The following is a 24,752-nucleotide window of genomic DNA, read 5'->3' as shown; positions in this document are numbered from 1 at the left end:
CACACATGCTAAACTGGATGGTGAATTGCTTGACATGAGCATGTTAGCATTGTGTCACATTCATATTGTGTAGACTTCATGCTAAAATAAAGATTATATGAAAGTGACTCTTGTTTAATCACCTTTCAAGTTTATTAATTGAGGATATATATATATATATATATATATATATTTTTTTTTTTACAGGGCTGATATACAATATTTAAAATTGTTATTTAACAGGCAGTTTGTTTTAAACTTTAAACATTAGTAAATATAAAATGAACATGAGGTGTGTTGTGAAAATATCCCTTACAAACATGATGTAGTGTATTGGTCAAACAGGCAAGACACAGTGAAAGGTATTTTGATATGATTTTTTAAAATCCATTCTTTACAGTCACACTGTCAATCAAATCCAGGCTTATTCTCAACACAAAAAACACACACCGTTATAATACAACTCTGATAAGCTTTAGAAAGATGGCACCATCACATGGGAAGGGAACATGATCAGGGAGTGTTTTCATAGACAATTTAATAAAAATATGTCCTTTCATGAAGATAGATTCTTTCTTTTTTTCCATATACTATATGAGGATAGAATAAAATTCTGTCTCTGAAAACTGCAGGTTGTTTGTTTAAAGAGTGCTATGTTGAAAGTGTTGCATAGTCTAGGGGACAGACATGTGGGGATAGAAGGGATCTTCTTTTAAAATGACAAATGAGGGAGTAAAAAGCTCTTTGTTTAATGCAAAGTAAAAATACTTTTTTTTTTAATACTTTTATGTGATTGTTCTGGCTCTGAACTTCCCATGCAGTCAAACCCTTAAAAACGAGTACACCTTGTGTACTAGGGCACGCGAGTGTAAATCCTGACTGCAAGCTTTAGTCAGATATAGTTCATCTTTGTGCAAATGTAACGCAATAGAACAAGATCCACAGCAATCACATGTTGATAATACAACCAAGGAGTTGTATGAACATGGGGGGGGAAAGCTCGTTTTACTTGTCACTCACATTGCAGCCTTTAAAAATGCTACTCTGAGTCCATCATTTAGATTAAGATAACAAAATATCCTCTTGGCAGGCAAACAAAGACCCAGCTTAGCTCAAAGAATACTGCCATTGTAGCTTATGGGCTGATTGAAGCTCCAAGCAATCATGAACCCAAAATACTCTCATGCTTTTCTTCCTCACAGCCTTGGCGATTTACTTATTTCTTTCAAGATCGTGTCTGTAAGAGCAGACTCCTCAGAGGAGTCCTTGTCCAACGGTAGTCAAATGTGTTTAAGCGGCTCGCCCGGCATCAGCCGAGTGAAAGCTGTCGACGCTTCTGGTTGCAGAACCAGAAGGGGATTTCCCAACTCAGTTCATAAAGTGTCTCGAGATGCTGCGCCAAGCGTTTTTAAAACCAGACGTTAAACCGAATAAAGAAAGGGGTACACTGTATGAGCCCAGTCTCTGCTGCTGGTTGTAACTTTACAAGTTCAAGCCAGGGAGCACATCTGATCTTACTTCCTTTCTTCTCATCTCATCCATACATTCATCTGTCCGATATCCCGTCCACTGGCCAATCTGAGGTTATTCCACTTATTGGGAACATGTACGAGTTTGCACTTCGCCAGAGTCCAACACTCTTATGCCTATTCGTTCTCCTTTTCATTCTCGGTAGCATCTGCAGATCTCTGCTTTGCCTCAACTCTGTGTCCATCAAGAAAAGATCCACGACACCGGCCGGGGTCACCGGAACTCATAGATGGCTGCACTGTGCTCGGGCACGTGGGTGAGGTTTAGCGACTGGTACCTGCAGCATAACAACACAGCATATGTTAGAGGTGCATGACATAAGCCTGTGTTCAGCTTTGTGACAAGGCATTTCTCAGCCTTGTCACAAAGTGGTTTATTATTATAAGTGGTTTATTATGTTTAAAAAGGCACAATCCTTCAGATTTGTAATGACATCAACATTTTTGATATTTTATATGGTCAGCATTTTTTCCTGCAATAGCCATTCAGCAATTGCCTTGTTTGGAATTTATTAAAAGTCTGAAGCGTTTACTCCTTCAAGTGTGTTCATGCAGGCCAGTTGAGAACAATATCAGACACTTACTTGTAGCTTTAAAATGTAAAATCTAAATAACTTTACTTGTATCTTTCGATACAACTGCAGCCCAGTTTGTCAAAACACAACCCCAAAATGAAAGGTTTTAAAGGAATAAAAAGATGGATGTTGACATCTTTTTCCCCATTCTGGCAGGAGGCTGAGGTCCATCAGGACCAAGACCTCACACCACACTAACAGTTTTTTCCCGTCGGCAGTCGGGCTCATCAACAGAGCCCGGGTCCCCCACTGACTGACCCTGTCACCCCCAGGAATATTTCTTCTTACCGGTCACTCCCCTGACATCCCTTCACACTTAAACACACATGTCACTTTAACGTACACTTTACATTAACGTTATCTGCTTGTCTGAGCACTTTATCTTACTTAATTTAATACCTATTGCACTGTTGTTGTTGTTGATTGTTGTTTGTCTCGTCTAACGTCTCATGTTTAATGTTATGCACCTACCACCAAGAAAAAAAATCCTTGTTTATGTAAACATTCCTGGCCAATAAACGGTTTCTGATTCTGATTCTTATTCTGATCTGAAAGCCAATAGTCTTATACTTGAGGAACAACATGAATTGAGGGCAAATCTCAGTCTGGACTGAGGTGGGATGAAATCAGAGGGCTTTTGTAACAATAGCTATTACACTATGTGCAGAGGGAGTTGAAATAAAGGCCAAAGATTGTCAAATGAAATTAAAAACACGAAAGTACAAGCAGACCTCAGTTTGCTTAAAACTAGGCCTGACAACCATATAAATCAAATGCAACTGAGGGTCAGATTGTTCTGCTTCATCCATATAAGGCTACATAGTCTAACTAGGAGCCGTTCGAAAGGCCACTTTCATCATACACTAAACATCCGAGCAAGGGGACATTTTGAATTAAGGGCACCTTGACAGATGCTGCAGAAAGCTGGTTAAGGACTTTCCCCAACCAGATTTTCCAGCTGGCCTGGGGTTTGATCCGGCAACCTTTCAGCAACAACTCTGCTCATTTGTAAAATGACTCTGCTTGACCTCACAGTGACGAGTGTTGTGTTGCGTTACCATTCAGAGCTCCTGTGATAGTAGTAGCCCTCGATCGTTGCTGTGGATTTCTGGAAGCATATGTAGTAGAATCCGGCAAAGGAAGCTCCGCTGATGTCTTTTATCGTGTGGTCAGGGACCAGGAACTGCTCCTGCAGGGACGGACGGGGTGAGGAATAGTAGCAGCTGCAGTTCAGAGGTGACTTAACATATGGTCACGCTCAATTGAGGCAGTACCTTACCTTCCACCTCATGAAAATATAGTCAGAGTTCTTCAGATCCTCATAGTCAAAATCATCCGAGTTGAATGTCTTTGCATACTGGTAGAAAGCTTGGAACTTGCCCTTGACACAAAAAGTAAAAAGGATTATGTCACTATAAACCAGCCTGCTGTTAAGCACTCGTGTTGATTTATGAATGAAGCTTTCACCTTACCCAGTGCTTACGATCCACATCCTCATCTGCGTCCCATTTCCGGGTGAGAAACGGCCGCTTCCTGCTGATGATCTCCCCAGCGAAGAACGTGGTCAGAGTTGGGTATTCCTGCGACAGGATTACAAACACAACGAGTAGTGGCCAGACGCAGGTCACATTTTTAATGTTTGTGGGTTAATATGGGGAAATACTCCTCTCACCTCAGTCAGTCCTTTTATCTTTAGGTAGCCACACAAGTAGGAATCTTCCATGGTGACATGCTTACAAAGAGAACACAAGAAAAAAACTGAACTTGTGGATATTTACTTAATATTTCTTCCACATTCAAATGACAGTAAGTGTCAATCAGATCGTATAAAAATATTTTATGACATGACTTAATATCCTCTCACACAACACAGCTATATACGTGCAGGTGTATAACACTCTTCCAACAAATGCAGAGGCCAAACTTATCAGACCTCTATCAATTAGTGTTTTTGATGATATCATTCAATAAAATGTCCCTTCGTGGTGGAAAGGTGTTGGTAGTAAAGAGTCGATGGCACTGTTACATCCACAGCGGGCTCGGCGAGGTACTCAACCGCAGGCCAGGGCTCATTGGTCTCCCAGCTGTCAATCATCGCACCGCCTGTTTGACAGATCATCAAATCCCCCTGACAGCTGGCCTAAATATTACATTATACGTTTCACAGCCCTACCTACCTGTAAAACGACCTCAACGTCGTAAGAGTTGCCTTTGCTCTTCTGGTGGCCCCTGAACTTGGAGCCGCTGTACAACAGTGAGGTGACAACACCGGGCTGCTGGGTGTTTATCGGAGGCGGTGGAATAAGCGAGGCCGAGGATGCGAAGGCCACGGCTAGGGAGTCGCTGACGTATCCAGCGGGGACAGGCATGGCTCCCACTTGGCTAGCTGGGCACCGACCGTGGTCAGTTGCCGTTTGAGCGATGGTCTCTGTCGGTGTCTACGAAGAGGAGGGAGAGGACAGAGACGTCCACCAACATTAAAATCCCCCCCGATTCCTCCACAGTTTAGTTTACCAGGCGCCAAGCTTCCAGAAAAGTATGTGGACTTCGAGCAGCAGAATCCACCCTTCTGATTGGCCAACAGAGTTCACCTTGCCTACATCTGTACCACTCATTGGTGCGAATCGTGGAAGGCATTCTGGGAATTTCCATCTGTAGTTTGTTCCTGAACTGTTATGGTGCGTACAAGCGCTCATAAAAACTACACTTCCCAGCTATATACACTATTTGCGACGCTATCTTTCAAACACAGAAGGTCACACGCATGCTTTAAGATACCCGGAGCTGCTATTTGAAAGCTGAGACAGAAATGTGCACCGGTGAATAAGAGGCTCGGCAACTTTAGACAGGTAACCAGCAACGTCACAGTGTGAACTAGAGTAGATACGAAAACAATTTACTTGGATACAAATGTGGCGTTAAACGAATTAACGAACTGCTGTCAGAAACGAGTAGCCTAGCCTGTCAGATAGCTTTTCTTAAAAACAATACTGTGACATCTTCACATGACTGCAGCTATGTTGAGGAGCCTTGTTAGACTTCAAAGACATTTTGGAAATATCCTCTCTCCCGGTCCAATATGTCCGAGGAGTCAGCAATTTCGCATCGCATCGAATTACTCCACGGCCACAGCAGGTGAGATACATAATCAATATGCATAAAGTATGTCTTTCTGCTGCAGCAATACATTCTGTAACTTAACCTTGTGACGTGGTCTGCTGTTTCCAGAAAGAAAACGATTTTATCAAGATGTCAGTCTATCCCAAGGTGAAGGTAAGTGTCAAAAGTCAACAGAAATAGGTCGAGTGTGGCAGTTCTGTGAATGAATTGTGGAACAATAGTGCTCTTCAGTGTAACTTCTTTGTTTCATGTTTTTTTTTGTATATGAAGTAACCCTATTCTCCATATCTATCATTCACCTGCTTAATTAACATTTCCCATTTTTCATTTAGGTGGTTTATATGAGATAAACCTAGACCGAAGAAAACTGAAGACGCCGGGAGGGAAGCTGTTCACGGTGCCAAATGAAGCCCTGGCCATCGCCGTGGCAACCGAGTGGGATGCTCAAAGGGACACGCTTAAGTTCTACACGATGCACCTGGTAAAGCTTATTATCCTCGGGCCAATTCAGGGTTGCTTGATTTATTTTTATTTTTATTTTTTCTATTTCATACACCGTACCTTTGGAGCTCCTCGTTCCTCAGGATGCATTTTAGGAATTGAGACCTCCTTCAAGAGGGCGTGCTGAATTTGATTTCCGGTTCACAGGCAGGAGGACGGAGGAGAGAGGAGATGATAGCGTCCATTGGTAAAGGATATTTAACCAAAATGTAACTGACTGAAAGAGAAATGTTGATACTCTTCCTGCAGAGCACACTATGCAACACAGCTCTGGACAATCCCACCCAACGTAACAAGGAACAAATGATCAGTGCTGCCCTGAAGTACCTGGAGACGGACACTGTCTGGTATACTACTTATTTACTTATTAACTTAACCTTATTCTGTTTTCTCTTCATCCATATATAGCCAGAGCTCATTTCTAACAACATCAGCACAATGACAACACAGATACGAAATGTCTATTTTATTAATTAAGTGACACCCTTTCAGTTGAAATGACATGTTTTTCTCTCGGACAAAATCACAATGACATGACTAGGATGAAACAACACGCATCGTACAATTTTATTCATGACTTGATTGCTGCAGAAAAGATGCTGTCCTGCATTTAGACAAGCATGTTGGTTATTTGCAGAGATATTTTTGACATTGTTAAAAGTGACTTTCCTTACAGTTGTGGCTTTAAATGTTAATGGTGTTTGTTTCGTGTAGTTACAGAGTGGATGAGCCCCATGGTTTGGTTGAGTTACAGAAGAATGAGTGGGATCCTGTGCTGCACTGGATGGAAAACAGGTAACAGCAGCATTAGCTTTAGTCTTATTCAAGGCACATTAAAGCAATACTTGGTGATATAGCCCTTGTAACTGTATCTATCATAATAAACTATTTCCCCATTGTCTTTATGTCCCACAATTAAATTCCAGATATAATGTCACTATTGGCTCCTCGTCCAGTATTTTGGGTCCTGAGATCCCAAAGGCAACCAAAGACACTTTCCGGCAGCACCTGAATTCTTACAGCTTCTGGTCCCTGACAGGTGAAACATTTCCAAACTGATCCGAGATAAGCATTTTTAACAATTATATGCACTTCTGAAATGAGCCATGCTTTTAGATGATTTAACTGTGCGAAAAAAATTATCATACATACTGTAATGACACTGTAATGATAGTATGTCTACAAATGGTTTTGTTTGGGTTGTGCGCTAATTGTAAATAGGTGTAATAGGTTTGTTATTAATACGTTTCGCATTAACAGTATTGTAAATAGCTTTAATTGTGACAGAGCTGTACAGTAATATGGTTTCTCCTGTGCAGGGCTTGAGTATGTGATCACCCAGTTGAAGTCTGTTGTGCTGTCCATGGGGATGATTGACAGACATCTGACTGTGGAACAGGCCGTGCTGCTCTCCAGACTGGAGGAGGAATACCAGGTAGGAGAGTAGAAAAATGTTTTTTTGCATCAACTTTATTATCGATGGTATCGTTGAGCATATTTCTTTCTTATATCAACCATAAACAAATGAGACCATGGTCAAGATGCTTGGTAGCCTCTATCTTAGTGCTGGTGTAACTCATTACCACATTTTCAAGAAAGCCCTCTACAAAGAGAATCTTGTATTCTTCAGTCACAGTTTTCATTGGCGTAAATGAAGAGGAAAACAAATAACATGTTGGAAGTGTAATTGCAAGAAACTTCATTGGAACATTGGAACAACAGCACATTCCTCTGTTTTCATCATATTCCCCATGGAACTTAAACTGGTAGCACACAATGTACAATGCAGTGTAGAAGCTGACGTTGCTATGATTTACTTTTTTATTTTATTTTGCACTGCTGCATGTAGTGCCTTCAGTGTGACAATTAAGCTATTGCTGCTCTCCCTGCAGACAATCTTACTATTCTCGCACATGGTTTTTGCTCCTGTACAGATTCAGCACTGGGGAAACGTGGAGTGGGCCCATGATTATGACACATACGAGCTGAGGGCGCGGACCGCAGCTGGAGCTCTTTTTGTTCACCTCACATCGGAGAGTTCGACTGTCAAACGCAAACTTCTGCAGGACTGAAAGGGATAAGCTCAGACATAAAACTCTCAGTGAGCACACATCCAATGTACCCTCAAACTGAGAACACCCAAGCAACTCTGTGTATCCACACTTCTATATCCATTCAGATAAACAATACATCGGGTTTGTTCTGTTAAGCAGCGACAGCTGCTTTGTCTGTGATCTGTTTATAGTCATCTCTATCCAGTGAAAAACATTGGCTGTCCTTTTGCAGTGTTAATATGTGGCAGCTGCCAAGTGTGCCACCCCTCACCAAGTTTTCAGTCATCCGTTACATTTTGGACACTGCTTTGCATGGTTTCAAGAGAATAGTGACTTATGTTGTTGTCTGTTTGGTGGTGGAATGTGAATTCCATGTCCGCTTTTGCTTTGTGCCACGCTTGAATACTGAAAAGCACACATGCTATCCTAGCATCCATACTAATTGTGCTGTGTGAGGTGTTTGGTAATAAAGAGGTTGCAGTAGGTGCAATAGATAAAACATTCAAATTATTTTCTGTAATTAAGATTGTCACCATCCAGGTTGTATTTATTTTGTCCTTTTTAAGATTGAGTGCTGTATGCAAAAGACTCATCATCTCCACTTCAGTCCTGTTTCTGCAAAAAGTAGAATTTTAGTGGAAAGTAGACTGCATCCTCATCCAGTAGTCATTTTCATGTTCAAAGCTAAAGCTTTTAAATTAAATAAAGACCTGTACCCTTTTCACCTTTTCTAAGCAAAATGTCAGTAAAAACAAATAAGGCAAACATATTCTTGCAGATGTCTGTCAAAATGAAATACAATTTGTTTCTGTTGTGTCTGTAGATTCAACAAGTGCTACAGTCATAAAATTGCCGTTCGCGCTTTATTGATGCAACCTTTGGTCCCTTTTTATTTACAATCGCCCAACTCTCACGACGGATGTTCTAGCTGTCCAATCACGCCAAAGGTCAGGATTTCTAGACCAATTACGTTGCGGTGTGGGCGGGACGTCTAAGACGTTTCCCTCTAGTTCGATCGTCATCAACCCAAGGACTGACTTGTTTGTTGTCGAGCAAGATGGAGTTCCTTCTGGGAAATCCTTACACTACCCCTGTGGGGCATTGCATTGGTATGTAACCAGATGTTTAGGACGCGACATCGCTTGAAGAATAGCCGCGTGTGTCCCGGAAATGCATCAAATGTTGTGCGGTGGTCGTTTACGTCCTCGCTATACCTTTAATCATGATAACCTCCCTGAATGAGTGCTTACAGCTGCACCGTTAGCCGCCTAGCTAAGTGGTAGCTTCTGTAACACCTCTTGTCACTTTGTTAGCAGTACATAACGAACCAAAAGTCTGTTTTCTGTCATTGTCCACGTTTAGGTCAGTACTAAAAAAAACTAACATGTACATGTTGTGAAGTCGTAAAGGGCGACTGCTACGCTGACTGATAGGAGCTGACGTTAACGGTTAGCTTGCTGCCAGACACTGTCTTATGGTCAGTCTGCTGTCTTTTACTCTGGCGTCTTTATTAGGTTCTTCTCTCAATTGAATACTTGTGTCTTTCCAGAGAGAGCCACTGATGGCTCTCTGCAAAATGAAGACTGGACTCTTAACATGGAAATATGTGACATCATTAATGAAACAGAAGATGGGTGAGTACCGAGGGGGAAATGCAATGCATGTCCATATCTGTTATTGATTAACCCTCTTATGTGCACTGGCTCAATAGTGTCTCCTTTGCTCCTGTGCTGTTCACATTATGCATTGCAGGATATATAGTTCGTCCATCTTTTTTTCTCTTTTCTTTATCCATGTCACACTGAGAGAAGATGCCTAGCTCTGGCTGTGTAAATTGGATTGAGGAAAGGCCTTATTGCTTATCTTATCCCTCCATTAACCTTGTACTGTATGTTTAAGCTGGCATGTGACGTCCAGGTCTTGTTTGATTAGCAGGTCATAAACTGCCTTGGGTGGGTCTACATGCAGTGTACTGTATATCAGCGGTCTATAAAAATAGCTTTGACTCACCATTTGTCTTCTCTCTGGGGAATGTAAATGGTGTTATACACAAACTGCTGTGAGGCTGATTTGATCTGTTAGTAGTTGTCAAATAATTTACAAGTTAATAATTAGTCCCTCAGAATAAAACAACCACTTTGTTAATGCAGAGGTGTGGAAAGTCAAAGAATCATTGACATGTACCTGTATCCGGTGTTCCGCTTTTTGCAGTTTGTGGCCATCATTCTGCCATGCCCGCCGTCATTAAGTCAAGTCGGTCAACTCGATAACTGTGTTTGTTCTGCTTGGAATTACTTTTATCAAATGGGCATTCAGAACTATGCTATCCTTGTGTGTTAATGTGTGTGTGCAGGCCAAAGGATGCAATTAGAGCGGTGAAGAAGAGGCTGAATGGCAACAGGAACTATAAGGAAGTGATGTTGACTTTAACGGTGAGTTAAAAGTGTGCAAGAGGAGGGCAGCTAAGTTACAGCTATGTACATGCTGTCAAGAATGTAAATAGAGTTATGCATGTAGTCTAGTTCTCCTATTGTCACAATCAGATGTCCAGGTCACATGTGAAATTAAGTGTTTTTGTTTCTGTCACTTAATGTATCATTATGTACAATCTGCATTCACAGATCGTTTAAAACATGTCCCATCTATTTCTGATTTGCAAAACTTAAGCTGCCTGCAACCAGATTTGATTAACAGTTTAAAGTGACAGTGATTTCTTCACTGCATTCATCAGGTCCTGGAGACGGGTGTGAAGAACTGTGGCCATCGTTTTCATGCTTTGGTCACTAGCAGGGACTTTGTTGATGGCGTGCTCGTTAAAATCATCTCCCCTAAAAACAACCCACCTACAATTGTTCAAGATAAAGTACTTGCCCTGATTCAGGTAAGGTAATAGTGAAACGTTAGCATAGTCGGTGCATGTCATAAGCCTAATAGGTTATTTCCATTAAAGTTATTGAGTCTTTAAATTAGATTTTTAGGGCTGTGTATCAATGTGACAGAAATATGGTGTTTTGTATTTGAGTCAGTTAGTGAGAGGTGAAGTGGGGTTAGCAGCGTATGTGTTTAGTAAAGTTTGTGTAGGTGTGTTACATTCAGAGGTGTCAAGTAACAAGTACAAATACTTTGTTACTTTACTTAAGTAGAAATTTTGGGTATCTATACTTTACTGGAGTATTTATTTTTCAGACAACTTTTTACTTCTACTCCTTACATTTTCACGCAAATATCTGTACTTTCTACTCCCTACATTTTAAAAATAGCCTCGTTACTATTTATTTTTGGTTTGTTTTCTCTCTGGCTTGTCATTGTTCAAAAACACACACAAAAAAAACCTCTCCGCCCCGTTGCACACAGATACGTGCGCACGCACACAGGTGAGCAATGAGCACACACACCAGCTGACAGAGAGCGTCGGAAAATATGTCGCGTGAAAAATAGACCGCTATATCTGCGTTTAAAACAATCCCAGGGTGAAGATGCAACAGCAGCTCTCATGTGAGGAGCACCGGAGCTGCTCCTCGCACCGGAGCTGCTCCTCGCACCGGAGCTGCTCCTCGCACCGGAGCAGCTCTCTGAACCCAGAGCAGCTCTCCTGCTCCAGGTGAAACGAGCCAAAGTGCTCATGTCTTCTACCACCAATGAGCTGCTGGCTTCACATATTACAAAAGTATAAAGTACACGGATATAAAACTAAGTCATTAATAAATACATGGACAAATGCCTGTACTTTCGGGTAAATGGTTACGGTACGCTGTTAACAGGTTTACGCTTGCGCGACTTTGCGCGACGCGTTTTTTTTTTTTTGCCGTTTTGCCAGAAGTCTCTGTGAGCTCGTCTTGCTGTTGCGTTTCTTAAAATAAAAAAACAGATCTAAGCTCAATATTGAGCATGAATTGAGAGAGGCCGTATCAAATCTACAACCCCGTTTATAACATGTGTAGAGGAAAGCAGCTCACTGCAGCCACTAATACTGATACAACATGATGGCTCACATATCTGCACTCATTTTGTTTTGTTTGGCAAAAAAAATTAAAAGCTTATTGTTTTCCACTATGAGCTATTTAGTAGTAACTAAATATGAGTTATTTTTTGCACAGATAGAACTCACACAAAACATTGTCTAATGGGGCAATCGGATTTACTTGAAAGTGATTGCAATTGTCTTTATTCTGTTATTTATAAAAGCACAGATGAGTCACACAATTATGTTATTTACAGAAAAAGTTTGAGAACCACAGCTTTAAGTGTTTGTGACACACTTTGCCCCAGGGTAAAGTACAGTGTCTCCGGGGCTTCAGCCAGGAGCAGCTCTAGTTACCTGTCACGGCTTGGGTAACGCTGCTAAACTCACGTGGGCTGCTCCTATTTCCACCAATGAAACCATGTGACAGCATGAATCCTGGATGTGGGGGCGCATTGCTTATTGTTTGTCTAGTCATTATGAGGGCCAGCTAGGAAAACAGTGTGTGGGAAAATGTATCAAAGAGCACTCCCTTTACACAACAGCAGGAGTATTGTTGACGTTTTGTTTAGCAAGACGTGTAATACCCGGCTGGGCAGCAGACTGCGGTTGTGTTAAGCTCCATAACCACCTGTCTCAGTAGTTAAGTTGTGTACCTTTTTGTAAAAGTGAGCATTGGCTGCACAGTTAATATTCCTAACAACATTAAATGTAATTCTACGTTGATAAATTCCACGAGCCAAACTCTTAGCAGCCTCGGTCAGAGTATTGGATTCGTAATCTGTTTTATTTGGGCTTTAGACACACATAAACCAAATGAAGAGAGCTGTTGTGGAAATTCGAATTTTAGATCAAACTGGCTTGCCGTTTGAAGTGACTGAGTATCAAACTGTTAGATATAGAACACCCTCAAAGTCCTTGTGCATTTTTTATTTTTTTAAAGTGTCATGTTTGAGCCGTTCTAATGGATTATGACCCATTTAGCTGTAACCTTCCCACTGATGAGAGCGAGGATCCTGGAGCTTTGTGGTTTTCTGGCTGAATGTATTCAAGGCCGACAACATTTTTATCAGAGAGCAGGCCTCTTTACCATTCTCACATCCCTTGCTTTTGTTTGCTGTGTCTATTCAGTCTCCCTCTCTTTCTGTTGAGCTCTTTTCACTCTTTTCTTACCCTGCCTTCTCCAGGCGTGGGCCGATGCGTTCAGGAGCAGTCCGGACCTTACGGGTGTGGTTCAAATCTATGAGGAGCTCAAGAGGAAAGGCATTGAGTTCCCCATGTCAGAGCTGGAGACCCTGTCACCTATACACACACCTCATCGGGTAGGTGGCATCATACTAAGTAGGGCTGCCGAAAGAGACATTTTGTTCTAAATAAACACGTAGCTACAAACTATTTGAATATACATGTATGCGTATCATGTCCATGACACCATGTGCCAGCCTCCCGCAAGCAACACAGCACACTGCGCAGCTCTGAGCATTTGTCGGGTGCCCCATTTCTATTTATTCCTGCCACTTGCTTCGAAAAAGCACCACAATGGATGAATACGGGCTGAATTATGACATCGGGATCTTTATGATGCCTCCTCATCTATATCTGTGATACCCACTTGCTGCTCTCTGTCGTTAATACGGTTGTTGTTAAATTATTCCTCCTTCAGCTTGCCGAACGTTACTTTTTATGCGGTGCATTCAGTGCATGCGAGGCAGATGTAGGTAGTCTTTTTTTTTTATTATTTTTTTTTTTTTTTTTTAAAAAGAACAAAGATACATTTTTAGATTGTATTTTTGATATCCTAATACTGAGCAGCTTAAATGCGTACAATGTTTCTGTGCAAGGACCCAGTGTAATGTGATTATCTTCCCAGGTAATTTGTCTGTCTTTCTCTCTTGCTTCCAGTTGGCGTCTGCTCCAGAGGGCGACTCCACCCTCCATAAGTTCAGCACCCCTCCTCAGCCCCCACCACAGGCTGTCCCACCGGCCTACATCACCCCTCAGGTCCCCAACATTCATGCCTCTGGATCCATCAATCCTACACCTGAACAGGTACAGTGCTACTCCCACCAACACACTGAAGCAGTTAATTCATGTTTGTCCTCGTCCGGGCGCAACCTGCAGTTCCCTTACAAGAGGACAGACTCTTACATTTTCTGGTTTTCTTCTTTGGTGCCATGAAGATTAAAAATGACGTATGTCTGCACCTGTCCTTAAAAGACCAAACAAAATGATATAATGCTGCAGAGTTTGAATGCGCTGCAGCAAACATAGGTGTGGCTATGCCCGAAGCCAATGGTTCCCAATCGTGTTGAGGTTGCCTTGGTTAAGCTTGTATTCATACTACTGCCATTTGGAGTGGCAGAAACTGGCTGTTTCAACAGTTGTTTAATTATTACTTCTAGCTAACTATTTCAATTGTTTATTCACTAACTGTTTATGTGTAACTTTAGCTAGTTATTTTTTTAATGTTCTGCTCCTTTACTGTGCGGTTTTAATGTTACAACACATCAGTTTTGTTCCAATGGTTGATTGGCAGCTTATGTGTTATGTTCATTTATTAAAGTTCAGCATCATATAATTTCTTTGTTTATGGTCCTCCTTAGCACACATTTTTTTTGTTAAGCTCAATTATTAGATGAGCTTACCATGTACCCCTCAAATGCACCACTATTGGCTTCACATTTGATCATTCTTAATAATATACTAACTGATGATATGAATTTGACTCTATGACACACAGATTTGCCGGCTGCGCAGTGAGCTGGACGTTGTTCGTGGAAACACTAAAGTCATGTCGGAGATGTTGACTGAGATGGTCCCAGGACAGGAGGATGCTTCAGACTATGAGTTGCTACAGGCAAGAAACTCTCTTTCTGTCTCTCTGCCCTCTGTCTCTGTGTCAGTGTATGCATGTACCTTCAAATATAAAATACAACTAGTATTTTTAGTTGAAGATGCATGTACAAAGCATTAAGAACAGTAACCTGAGACCACTAAGAAATACGTGTGTATATCCTGTGTGTTTAGGAGCTGAACAGGACTTGTAGATCCATGCAGCAGAGGATAATGGAGCTCATCTCTTGTGTTTCCAATGAGACGGTGACTGAGGAGCTGCTGCATGTCAACGATGACCTCAATAACATTTTCCTACGCTACGAAAGGTTAGAACACACAGAGGGGGGAAGCACGTTCATTCTTACTCCTTTTGGAGGATAAAAAAAAAAAGTATGCATTTCGAAACATCATTTTATTTTTGCACAGATCTGGTGAGGTAAACAGAGATTTTTGTTGTGGTTGTTTTCTTTCATGTTGTCCTTTCTTGATGTTTGCCTTAGGTATGAAAGGTTTAGGTCTGGGAGGTCCTCAGCTCAGAGTGCCAACAATGGGGTGAGTCGGCAGTTAGTAACTAATGTTCGGATCACTTGTAAATATCCTGGATTACCTGTCTGAAACTTCCGCGTTAGTTCTTCCATTTCGTGATGTTTATCTTTTGCTCATGTTTCATCACCCTCTTACTTCGTCACCTTTCAGTGTCAGTACTGTGGACTTGTATGTCAAGTGCTGTTATCTGTCAGTGATTTACCAGATTTACATGCCTAATTAAATGGAAATCCATAATAAAGACATCCATGCATTTACTTTCATTATAAAATGTGACGCAAATATTATTTATTCAAATGTTTGTTATTCATTTTGAATATTCTGTCTACTGTCAGTGCAGGCCTGTTGCATTTAAGTCCAGTCCAGCAGGGGGAAACATTGACCGTGACAACACGGTAGTCAGTGCAAAGTAGTCATTGTGTTTTGGTACTGGGATTGGGATTGTATTGGAATAAGTGTAGTTAGAGATCCACTGGTGTTGTCCAGCCAGAATGAAATACAATCAAGAGTCCAGTCAGTTTGGAGCAGTGGTTTATGCCAAAAAGGTGCTTTAGGATTAATCAGCCAAGACACCCGACTGCATTGTTTAAAAGGCAGGTTTCAGCAACCAATAGAAATCATTGTTTTATATTACTTTTATTTGCCTGTTTTCTACACCCAAGCCTCCATTTTTCTGATCAGTTTCCATTTGTCATGCTTTGGCACATCTGTACGAAAATATATTCCTGCCTCGCAATGTTCCCTCAACTTCACGTACTGTACATCATATGCCTGCAAATGCTTCCAGTAGAAGTCCATCTTTTTTTTCCATTTCCTTTGGTTTCCATCTCATGTACCGATTCATAGTTTCTCAACAAAATCCACATGAACCAAAAACATTTGAAAAGCATGGGGCAAGGATACTTTGTTGGAACATACTTACCCCGCCATTGGGTTTCCAGTTAATCAGGCATGCTATATCTTCCTTAGCCATCATGCCATTACAGTGTGTCCCTGCACAGGCATGTCAATGGTATTCACTGTCTCTTCCTTTCTGTTTTTTTCTGTTCTTCTGTTTCTGTGGCTAGCTGAGACAGGCAAGTATGAAAATATTGTCAAACTCCCTAAATGACCAGCCACTTGAAACATGGCTAAATAATATGGGCCCCTGCCTCACCACTATCTGTCACCCCCATATGGCATGTTCTGACTATACAGCCAATGATATGATGAAACCTGGAGGCAGACTGACAGTGATTCTAATGATAAGATGGCACTAAGGGAACGTGTCCCTAGAATCACTGTCATGTTGTGTTTGCAATTATCTCAAACAGTCAGGGTTTGGGATTTGCAAAATGGTTTTAGTATATTAACTCCTCCAGGGCCCAAATATTAAATTTTCCCTCCTCTCTCCCTGCTGTATTCCTACCTTCTTAAGGGGATAGTTTTTTCCTTATGGATAAAAGCACTTATTGCTATTGACAACACTAACCCCACATAAAAAGGTAAATGTGTCTCTAACGAAGACCAGTATTCCTGGATCCCCTTAAGAAACAGGTTTTTCAAAAGGTTATTTAATTTCCTGCTCTCCTCAGTTACAGACATTTTCATGCTCTCCTGAAGCTAACCTACATGTTTTCCAAGGCTGTACTTGAACCATGGCCTCATTTTTTTTTATTTGAACCACAATGTTTTTTCTTGATTTTAAATTTTCTAGACGCAGTCGAGGAACTTGATATGCTATATAACCCTGCCTTTTCCTTAAACTTCCACAAAAGGATTTGTTTTGTTGCTCATGAGCCAGAAACCCTAGAGTTAGCTTTTACGCGAAAGCAAGAGCTTCAGTGTTTCTCATCGGATCTTCTTCACTAGGTTTTGAGTGAGGCTACAGAGGACAACCTCATAGACCTCGGCCCGGGCTCCCCAGCAGTGGTCAGCAACATGCCGAACGCTGCCCCAACCAGCTTGCCTCCCAGCGTCACAGCCCACGCGGGAAGGCCCTCCTCCCCGGCCACCTTGGCCTCCCGCCTGGCCGTCCTCGGTGCGTATACCCCGCCTCCGCCATTAACCAAGCGGCCACTATGAGATGACCCCCCCCCCAAAAAAATGTTTTTCTTCTTCTTCTGACGTAACATTCTATACTTAAATTGAATTATTATGTATTGTATGTTGTACTTAGCTGCTAAGAGCTGGTTGTGTTTCTCAACATTCAAAAGACTGGAAGGCTGAAACATACCAACATACAGGGCTTTGCTAAATTAGCCAAGTCTTTAACCAAGTCTCCTCATGCTAAAAGTGTTTTTGAATAGAGACTTCATCTGAAAACAAGAGAGTTTACAGGACGCTGGATTAAAGGAGGTTCAACATTTTGGGAAATACCCCTATTTGACCTTCTTACTGAGATTTAGATAGACAGTTTTAATGCTTAGCCAACTCTTGGCTCTAGTGCCATAGTAAATGCACAGATATCGAAGTGGTATTGATCTTCCTGTCTTGGCAAGTAAGTAAATAAAAGTAATTTCCTAAAAAGTTAAGCTATTCCTTTAATCACTGCACTTGCACCACTGCTGTTCATTTAGCCTCCAGCTGTTTTTTTTCTTCTTTCGAGAATAGACACTATTACATAGTGGAATAGTGACTATTCCATTTACTTTGTTTAAGCAGTGGAATTGTGTTTTTGGACAATGGAGTATATTCTTTCCCTCCAGACGTGGGCGCTGACAGTGTAAGCAGTACCTTGAGCTCTCTGTCTAGCTGTAAGCCTCCTCTGGGCCAGGATGACTTTGACGTGTTTGCTCAGACGAGGACCGGAGCTCTGCCTGAAACACAAAGGACGTAAGGACGCATTTGAAATTAATCATGAATTCTACTGTGTTCATTTTCATGCACCAGAATGTACTGTTTGTGCCGTTTTTAGATGCAGTTTGTATATGGCTTTTCAGATCCCTAATTAATTCAGTCATTCATTAATTAATTAGATTAATTGACTATCAACATTGTTGTAGATTCATTTATTGTCCATCAATTTATCAAATAATTGTTTCAGCTCTATTCATATTTTAAATTCATGAAAAATGAACAGGATTCCAAAAGCTCTTTTCCTACCTCTTGTCTCAGCGCGACAGCAGAAGACGGCAACACCTCTGATGGCCTTCCTCCCACTCTGGATGTCCAACAGTCGACTGCAGGAGCGGTGAGTCTCAGGGACACTGGCTTTTATGTCCAGCGTGGGGCTTTAATTCTCAGTCGGTGTTTTCATAACCACTCAAACAAACATTTGTGTGCGTGCCGTGCAACTGCAGCAGACATTTCCCCTCATGCTTTAGCCGGTGCTGCTGGATGCTATTAATCGCTCGGTTAGTTGACAAAATGAGAAAACGGGTCTGAAACTTTTCTTGGGACAGTATGTTTTTGTCTATTTGTGATTCTAACCAAGCCTGTAGTTCTCACAACAATACTTTGCTCAGCTGTTTTGTTTATTTTTTTGCTCGGTGTGGCTCTCAACATGTTTCCGGTGCATTTCGATTTTAAGAATCCTCGCTGCTACACATTCTCTGCTGCTGTTTTTCATGCATTACTAACACAAGACAAATATTTTGTCTTGTCAGTTGTCGTTCATCTTAACCCTACTTTCACTCTTGGCACTACTGAACTGTGAAGCAGGAGAGGGAATGAATGGCTGTCAAATGTTGCTAATCGGTTGGTTTGATGTGCTTTGTGGGTTATGTGTGGGTTTTAAATACGGTCAAATTTAAAAGATAAACTTGGTGGTTACTGGCCGAAGCGTCCCGCTGTGCTGTTAGATATGCTGTTGCCCGCTCCATTCATCTTCAGCGTCTTTACCCTGCAGTCCCATCTTAATCAGCTTTTGTGATGTGGTTTCTTCTGCATGTCAGTGTGACTCAGTCATGATCGTCACACTGTGTGATGTGTAGGGTTGGGTACCGAGCACCGGTGCCATATTGGCACCGGTTCCAACACGTCCGGTACCTACCGGACCGAAAAGCAACGCAGATTTCGGTGCTTTCTTCCGGTGCCTGAGCCGATTTAAATTTTTTTTTTTTTTTTACACTACTCTGTAAAGTTGCACGGTATATAGATACTAAAAAGGTAGCGCGGTGCCCGCACGCTAAAAACGATTATTAAAATAGCGCGGATCAGAGCACACTCGCTGCTCTGCTCTCTGTCTGCCTGCATGCAGAGCGGGGCTCGAGGGGGCGGGGCTTCCAGCGCTCACACACACACACACACACACACACACAGCGCGCGCACACAGAGATCGCTGAAGACACGAGCACGAGCTTTTGAACGTCCGTCCTCGGCTTGATGGAACAAATCTCTCCAGTTGATATTAATGATGACGTGTAGTCCAGTAAAGCAGCAGTTTTAGGATCTGTTAGGTTCTGTTGCACACGGTCCCATCAGGCCATGATGCTTGTGTCTGTTCTTTTTTTAACTATATATTTTTATAGTTATAAGTTAAAAGGTTTGAAGCTGTAGTTTGAAGACAAGTGTGTTGTATGTATTTATTTATTTATATGTAAAGTATACTTTAAACAGTTAATATATTGTTCAATTTTAAGAAAATTAATTGCTATGGCAATAAAAAAGTATCGGTTCAGGCACCGGTATCGGTTTAGCACCGGTATCGGAAAAAACCCAAACGATACCCATCCCTAGTGATGTGCCAAGCCACAAACATTGATCTCCATTTCATGCATTTTATTTTTTCCCCTCACAAAATACTTTAAGTTGCATTTGAGTTGACACTGAAGTTCATTTAAGTCATATTTTCTGTTGTGTTTGGGGCGGGATTTTTTTTATTTCTTTCTTTTGTGGCATTGCTGCCCTCCGGCCACCTGTTGCGATGTTGACGCTGCCCCGCAGGGCGTTGGAGGCCAGTCCTCTGTCATGGATGACATAGAGGAGTGGCTGTGTACTGATGTGGTGAGCCCATCATGATTTATTATTTCTGCCTGCAGTTCTCTCTCCCCTTCGTTTTACTTTTTCACTCATGTTTTATCCCCTTATCTCAAATCCTATCTTCAAAGCCAGAAAGTAACCCATTTCTTTAACTTTACATTCCTCACCTTTTGGCCAATTACACACTTACATTCTTGTTCACTTTAAGTTACTAACGTTATGTTATGGAGACAAACTGACTGGACTAAATTGTGTAAAATGAGCATGAAGTTTTGAATGCAGACACATATTGCACAGCATTTTTGGTTGTGAATGACTGTGGCTATCTGGCTTCAACTCAACAATCCAGGGATAAAGTTTCTTCTCCTGTGTGAGATTTTTAGTTGTAGCTGTAGATCAAATACTTTATGTTACCATAACCATATCTTAAACAAAACGTGTCGCCTAAGTCTATACTTTTTCAATGTTAAGAAAGGAATGTGTAATTGTGTTTTGTAGCCAAGAATAAGCAACAAAGCATTAGAGTCCATGCTCATTTCACACACTTTTATGACATGGTGTTGCATCTTTGAGTGGTAATAGCAGCTGTTTTGTTTGGAAAACAACTGGTGGATTTGTAAGTGGCTTCTTGTTATATAATAAAACTGGTGAGTGTTCATAAAAAAGAGAATGCATATACGGTGGTGATTTTGGACACGTGCACGGGATCCGAACTTAACTTAGTTTGCTGTGGTTTGCAATGGTTTGGGTTTAGCACAGTCAACTCCCAGGTGTAACAGTGTTGTTGTTTTTTTCCTCACCAGAAAGGGGATGAAGGTGAAGAAGGTGTGACAAGTGAAGGTAGGTCATCCATCTTTTTCTCAATATTTTTTTTTTTCTCAAACTGTTGATTTCCTGCTATGTTTCCAACTACATTTGAGCCACATAGTCACTCAAATTCCCATTCTTTTTTCTTTTTTTTCCCCCTTTCAATGAGCCATCACAGAGTTCGACAAGTTTCTTGAGGAACGGGCCAAAGCTGCAGAGATGGTGCCCAGCTTACCGTCGCCCCCCAGTGGAGAGCCGGGCGCAGCGCAGGGAACCCCCAACCGCAAGAAGCCAGACAGGCCAGAGGACGCTTTGTTCGCCATGTAGACCTTGATCTTCTACCGCTTTGACCTCTGATCCCCCAGCCCGATCAGACCCGACCAGCCGAGCAGCATCACCTGAGGACAGACTGACACTAAAATACATCCGCTGCCGTTAGGCTTCAACACTTTTTCATTCACACTACAGATTTGTAAATGCTCTCCTTATGAAAAGGGAATTATTCATGCTCTCCGTTCATTTTTCACAAGAAAGGGTAAACCAAACGAATGGCCTATTTTGATCGTGCCACCAGAAGATGGATCTCACCGCACGAGATGGCTAGTGTCAGAGACTAAGAGGCAGCCTGCTTTTTCCTTCTTCTTTCAGTGTGAAGAATCGCCCTCCCGAGCCCGCAGAGTTTCATGTTGCAGCTAATCCTCAAGAAGAGTTTTATAAAAGAGTTCCACTTATTAATAAGAAATTAATTTCTTACCCAAAGCCCTCAAAGCATGCATTAACACCACCATTATTAAGTTTTTAATATTAGCAAAAAAAAAACGACATAAAACGTTATGGTTGTTATTGCGGAAATGCCCGTCACAGGCAGTAGCACTGCGTTGCTAGTCAGTCCGAGTTGAATTGTAAATCTGTAAATGACAAATGTCAAGTTTATTAGTTGTGTGTGTATATTTAAGCTTCAGAGAAAGAGATGTTGATTTAATGTAGATTTTTTTTGAAAAGGCTTTATCTTCCAGCTGCTTTGACAATAGGGATGTACCTCACTGGGGTCAGCTTTTTCACAAGTAAAAGGGAATCTTATGAATCTGATAATCTACAAACACTAATTTAAAAGGACGAAGAAGAGAAGAATAGTTTTTGTGATTGGCATAATTGCGCACAAAGTCAACAAATGCGTTCTAACCCTCCTCTAAATCACATGTTGTATATTTCTCTTTGACAAACTTAACCACAGTTGTTGTCATCAAGATCATTTTGCTGAGATTTTATTCACCTAAAGCTGCTGATTGAATTTTTGCAAATCGTTAATTCAATCTGCTGAAAAAAAAAATACTGTGTAATTATCCGTTTGTGTAATCTTCTTTTGACTGAGCAAAGACTGTATTATGGATTTCCATGGGTTGAGTTCACAGGGAGTGGTCTTGTTATTTTGAACAGAATCCCAGTCAGTCGGAGACACATGCTGTCATTGGTGAGTTTTCACTCACCATAGGTTTTAACTCCATTTTGAGTAGATCGTTTTCTGTATGGTTTCAGACTAAAATTGTGCTTTCTTCTGGACGTGGAAGGAAATTTCTTGGATAATTGGGTTGCCGGTACATTATTAAGTCCTTTGACTCTGAATTCACAGCTTAATATGCAGGGATGTAATGAGAATGCAATATCACACTACAAAAGCTGTTTTCGCATTATATCTGTGTTCTTTCCCCCCTCCATTTCTTTATGCTGACATCTTAAAAGGCCTGACATTTTCAACATGACATTTGTTTTCAGCAATGAGCTGGCTGCAGACATAGTGCTACAAATGAGACATTTTACTCTCGACAATAATACATGCAACACGTTACACAATCACGACAAGCTTAAAACAAGCGTGCACTTTGACAGCCGCATTACCTTTCAACCTGTACTGTAAATCAGCTTAACACTTAACCAGATGTAATTAATGAGAACCGTTTGGAAACATTTGAGCTGAAGTGTAGAAATAATTTATTCAGAACTATTTTTCTTCTTCTTCAGATCAGTATTTTTAAATCATTTTATTGTGCAAAATGAAAAATAGGAAATGTTAAAGGACAGAATGAAGAATTGTCATAATGGTGAACGTTTTAGTGTTGCTTTTTTGTTAATGGAGTTCAGATTTTCCTTTTTTTATACATTGCTGCTGGCTAATGTATTTTATGTTTCATGGTTATATTAGTTATATGGATATTATTCTTGTTTGAATCTGTTCATACTGTAAAAATATGGACTTATAATTAAGGCCCATCACTGATTCATAGCTGCAAGAGAACCACACCAGTTCTCATTAATCTCATGAAGGATTCATATCTGAATAGTTTCCCTCTAACGTATTAGCACATGGCAAAACAGCTTAAGTTAACTTGGGCACTTTCAACAACTCATCAATATTGCACATTTTGAAAGGAAAACCTCTCTTTCTGTTTGTGTGTGTGTGTGTGTGTGAGTGTGAGAGCTGTTCTGTAATGCAGAAACCTTTTATCTCAGTTGATTGAAAAAAAAAGAAGCCTACAAATGTGTTGCTATCCTGTTTGATATTTACCTGGTTTATATCAGTGTGAGCTCTGTCGGTGATTTGTAACTGAATCTCAGCGTACCCAGACTTTGCCAGTCATCTCTGTTCTGCAGAGGAACAATGTATTTCTTTGTATGTCACTGGATGCTATGAATAGAGATGCTGATCAGGGAGGCTGTGCTGTGATGTGTGACTGCTTCTTTCCTGAGTTGCCTCATCTCCCATTTCTCTTTGTGTTGTTTGACTTATGCATGAACTCTAATAAAACATTAGCAGTGTGTCCAGCAGTCTTGCTGTTTGTCTTTTATTTTTGCGGCCTTATATTTCCTGCAGAATGTAACTGTTATTTTCCTCACAACTCTGTGCTGCCACCACTCCAGACCAGTCCTCTCCTTGGCATACCATCCCTCGCCTGGTTCCTTCAGATGGTAATAGCTGAAGCTGACCTGCAGTAAACCCTCCCTGGAGGCCCATGGGCCCCACACCAGGGGCTTCCCCATTGGTCGTCAGGAATCGCCTCATCCCACAACATGGCCCCACACATTCAGCCTCGGCCACTGGAGCGTTTTCCCGGTCAAAAGAAAAAAGAGGGCTGTGTCTGTCGGACAGTAGACTGGAACACACCAGTGCTCAGGATCCCAGTTTGACTCAACGTGTTGGTTTTACATTAGACTAATCTCTTTAAAGTCGTATTGCACAAAGGCGCTTGTGGATTTCTCTTCAAGAGGTAAATGGATGCTTTTATGTTTTCAAGTTAATCACTATAAGGAAATTCTAAATTAAATGTAAAAAATCTTTTTAGAAATGTATTCTGTTTCTTTAGAATGCATTTTAGCTCTAGATGTAAATCTGGTGGTAATTTGAAGAAGTGTGTGTGTGTGTGTGTGTGTGTGTGTGTGTGTGTGTGTGTGTGTGTGTGTGTGTGTGTGTGTGTGTGTGTGTGTGTGTGTGTGTGTGAGTGAGTGAGTGAGAGAAAAAACAAGTGCTACCCCAGCTGTTGATAGTGATACAGACTAACATCTAACCTCAACATTGCTGAATTTCAACATGTTGCTCATATCTTGGCATCACATTAACTAACATTGCATCTGTTGCAGAGGCCTGAGTGTGTGGAGCTGTTGGACCAAGAATCTGTTCACCAAAGAGTAGAAATATAAAGCATCAGCTTTTACTTAGGCTCTACTCTCTACCCCACAAGCAGCTAGATAGCACCCCCTGGTGGTTTGGTCTACAGAGTCTGACCACGCGCTTGTTCAAATTGAGTCATTAATAAAACTGACAATAGACTGCTTTATCACCCGTAAATCAGCAAAAAAATGAAAAATCTTGCAGAACAGAGCAGGAATCACTGCAATAACCTCCAGATCGACCATCAACCGGATGTTCCCAGTAAGAGTGGAAATGCTG

General features: G+C 41.3%; 3 protein-coding genes across 3 annotated transcripts; 2 read left to right on the top strand and 1 right to left on the bottom strand.

Annotated features, from left to right (window-relative positions):
* Positions 1–203: 203 nt before the first annotated feature.
* LOC306750268 (glucose-induced degradation protein 4 homolog) lies at positions 204–4,566 on the bottom strand. Its single transcript, XM_079233669.1, has 6 exons — positions 4,261–4,566; positions 3,756–3,815; positions 3,556–3,663; positions 3,363–3,464; positions 3,142–3,272; positions 204–1,786 (listed from the first exon to the last, which is right to left on the bottom strand). Exons 1-6 carry the CDS (start codon positions 4,450–4,452, stop codon positions 1,723–1,725), a joined length of 657 nt encoding a protein of 218 aa, XP_079089795.1. The 5' UTR covers positions 4,453–4,566; the 3' UTR covers positions 204–1,722.
* A 422-nt stretch (positions 4,567–4,988) lies between these two features.
* Positions 4,989–8,539, top strand: atpaf2 (ATP synthase mitochondrial F1 complex assembly factor 2). Its single transcript, XM_079237458.1, has 8 exons — positions 4,989–5,218; positions 5,312–5,356; positions 5,536–5,684; positions 5,954–6,051; positions 6,419–6,499; positions 6,631–6,743; positions 7,024–7,139; positions 7,639–8,539. The coding sequence occupies exons 1-8, from the start codon at positions 5,089–5,091 to the stop codon at positions 7,774–7,776; spliced, it is 870 nt and encodes a 289-aa protein (XP_079093584.1). The 5' UTR covers positions 4,989–5,088; the 3' UTR covers positions 7,777–8,539.
* Positions 8,540–8,815: 276 nt separating this feature from the next.
* On the top strand, positions 8,816–23,632 carry tom1l2b (target of myb1 like 2 membrane trafficking protein b; the record flags this gene model as incomplete). Its single annotated transcript, XM_079214013.1, has 15 exons — positions 8,816–8,867; positions 9,308–9,392; positions 10,112–10,190; positions 10,490–10,639; positions 12,907–13,041; positions 13,622–13,768; positions 14,460–14,576; positions 14,747–14,880; positions 15,055–15,106; positions 16,952–17,120; positions 17,788–17,914; positions 18,197–18,272; positions 19,967–20,026; positions 20,806–20,842; positions 20,988–23,632. 15 exons carry the CDS (start codon positions 8,816–8,818, stop codon positions 21,134–21,136), a joined length of 1,569 nt encoding a protein of 522 aa, XP_079070139.1. The 3' UTR covers positions 21,137–23,632.
* Between the last annotated feature and the right edge of the window lie 1,120 nt (positions 23,633–24,752).

This window comes from Taurulus bubalis (assembly GCF_910589615.1).
Source record: "Taurulus bubalis genome assembly, chromosome: 2".
Taxonomy (NCBI): Eukaryota; Metazoa; Chordata; class Actinopteri; order Perciformes; family Cottidae; genus Taurulus; species Taurulus bubalis.
The sequence above is the reverse complement of the archived record's forward strand: the minus strand, read 5'-3'. Positions and strand labels throughout refer to the sequence as shown.

Excerpts from the sequence above, each read along its gene's own strand:
- LOC306750268 (XM_079233669.1), bottom strand. The coding sequence starts at position 4,452 with ATGCCTGTCCCCGCTGGATACGTCAGCGACTCCCTAGCCGTGGCCTTC. Across the intron at positions 3,664-3,755 it reads AGATAAAAGGACTGACTGAG|GAATACCCAACTCTGACCAC; the intron begins GTGAGAGGAGTA and ends ATCCTGTCGCAG. Across the intron at positions 3,465-3,555 it reads ATGTGGATCGTAAGCACTGG|GGCAAGTTCCAAGCTTTCTA; the intron begins GTAAGGTGAAAG and ends TTTTGTGTCAAG.
- atpaf2 (XM_079237458.1), top strand. The coding sequence starts at position 5,089 with ATGACTGCAGCTATGTTGAGGAGCCTTGTTAGACTTCAAAGACATTTT. Across the intron at positions 5,219-5,311 it reads TTACTCCACGGCCACAGCAG|AAAGAAAACGATTTTATCAA; the intron begins GTGAGATACATA and ends TGCTGTTTCCAG. Across the intron at positions 6,500-6,630 it reads CTGCACTGGATGGAAAACAG|ATATAATGTCACTATTGGCT; the intron begins GTAACAGCAGCA and ends ATTAAATTCCAG.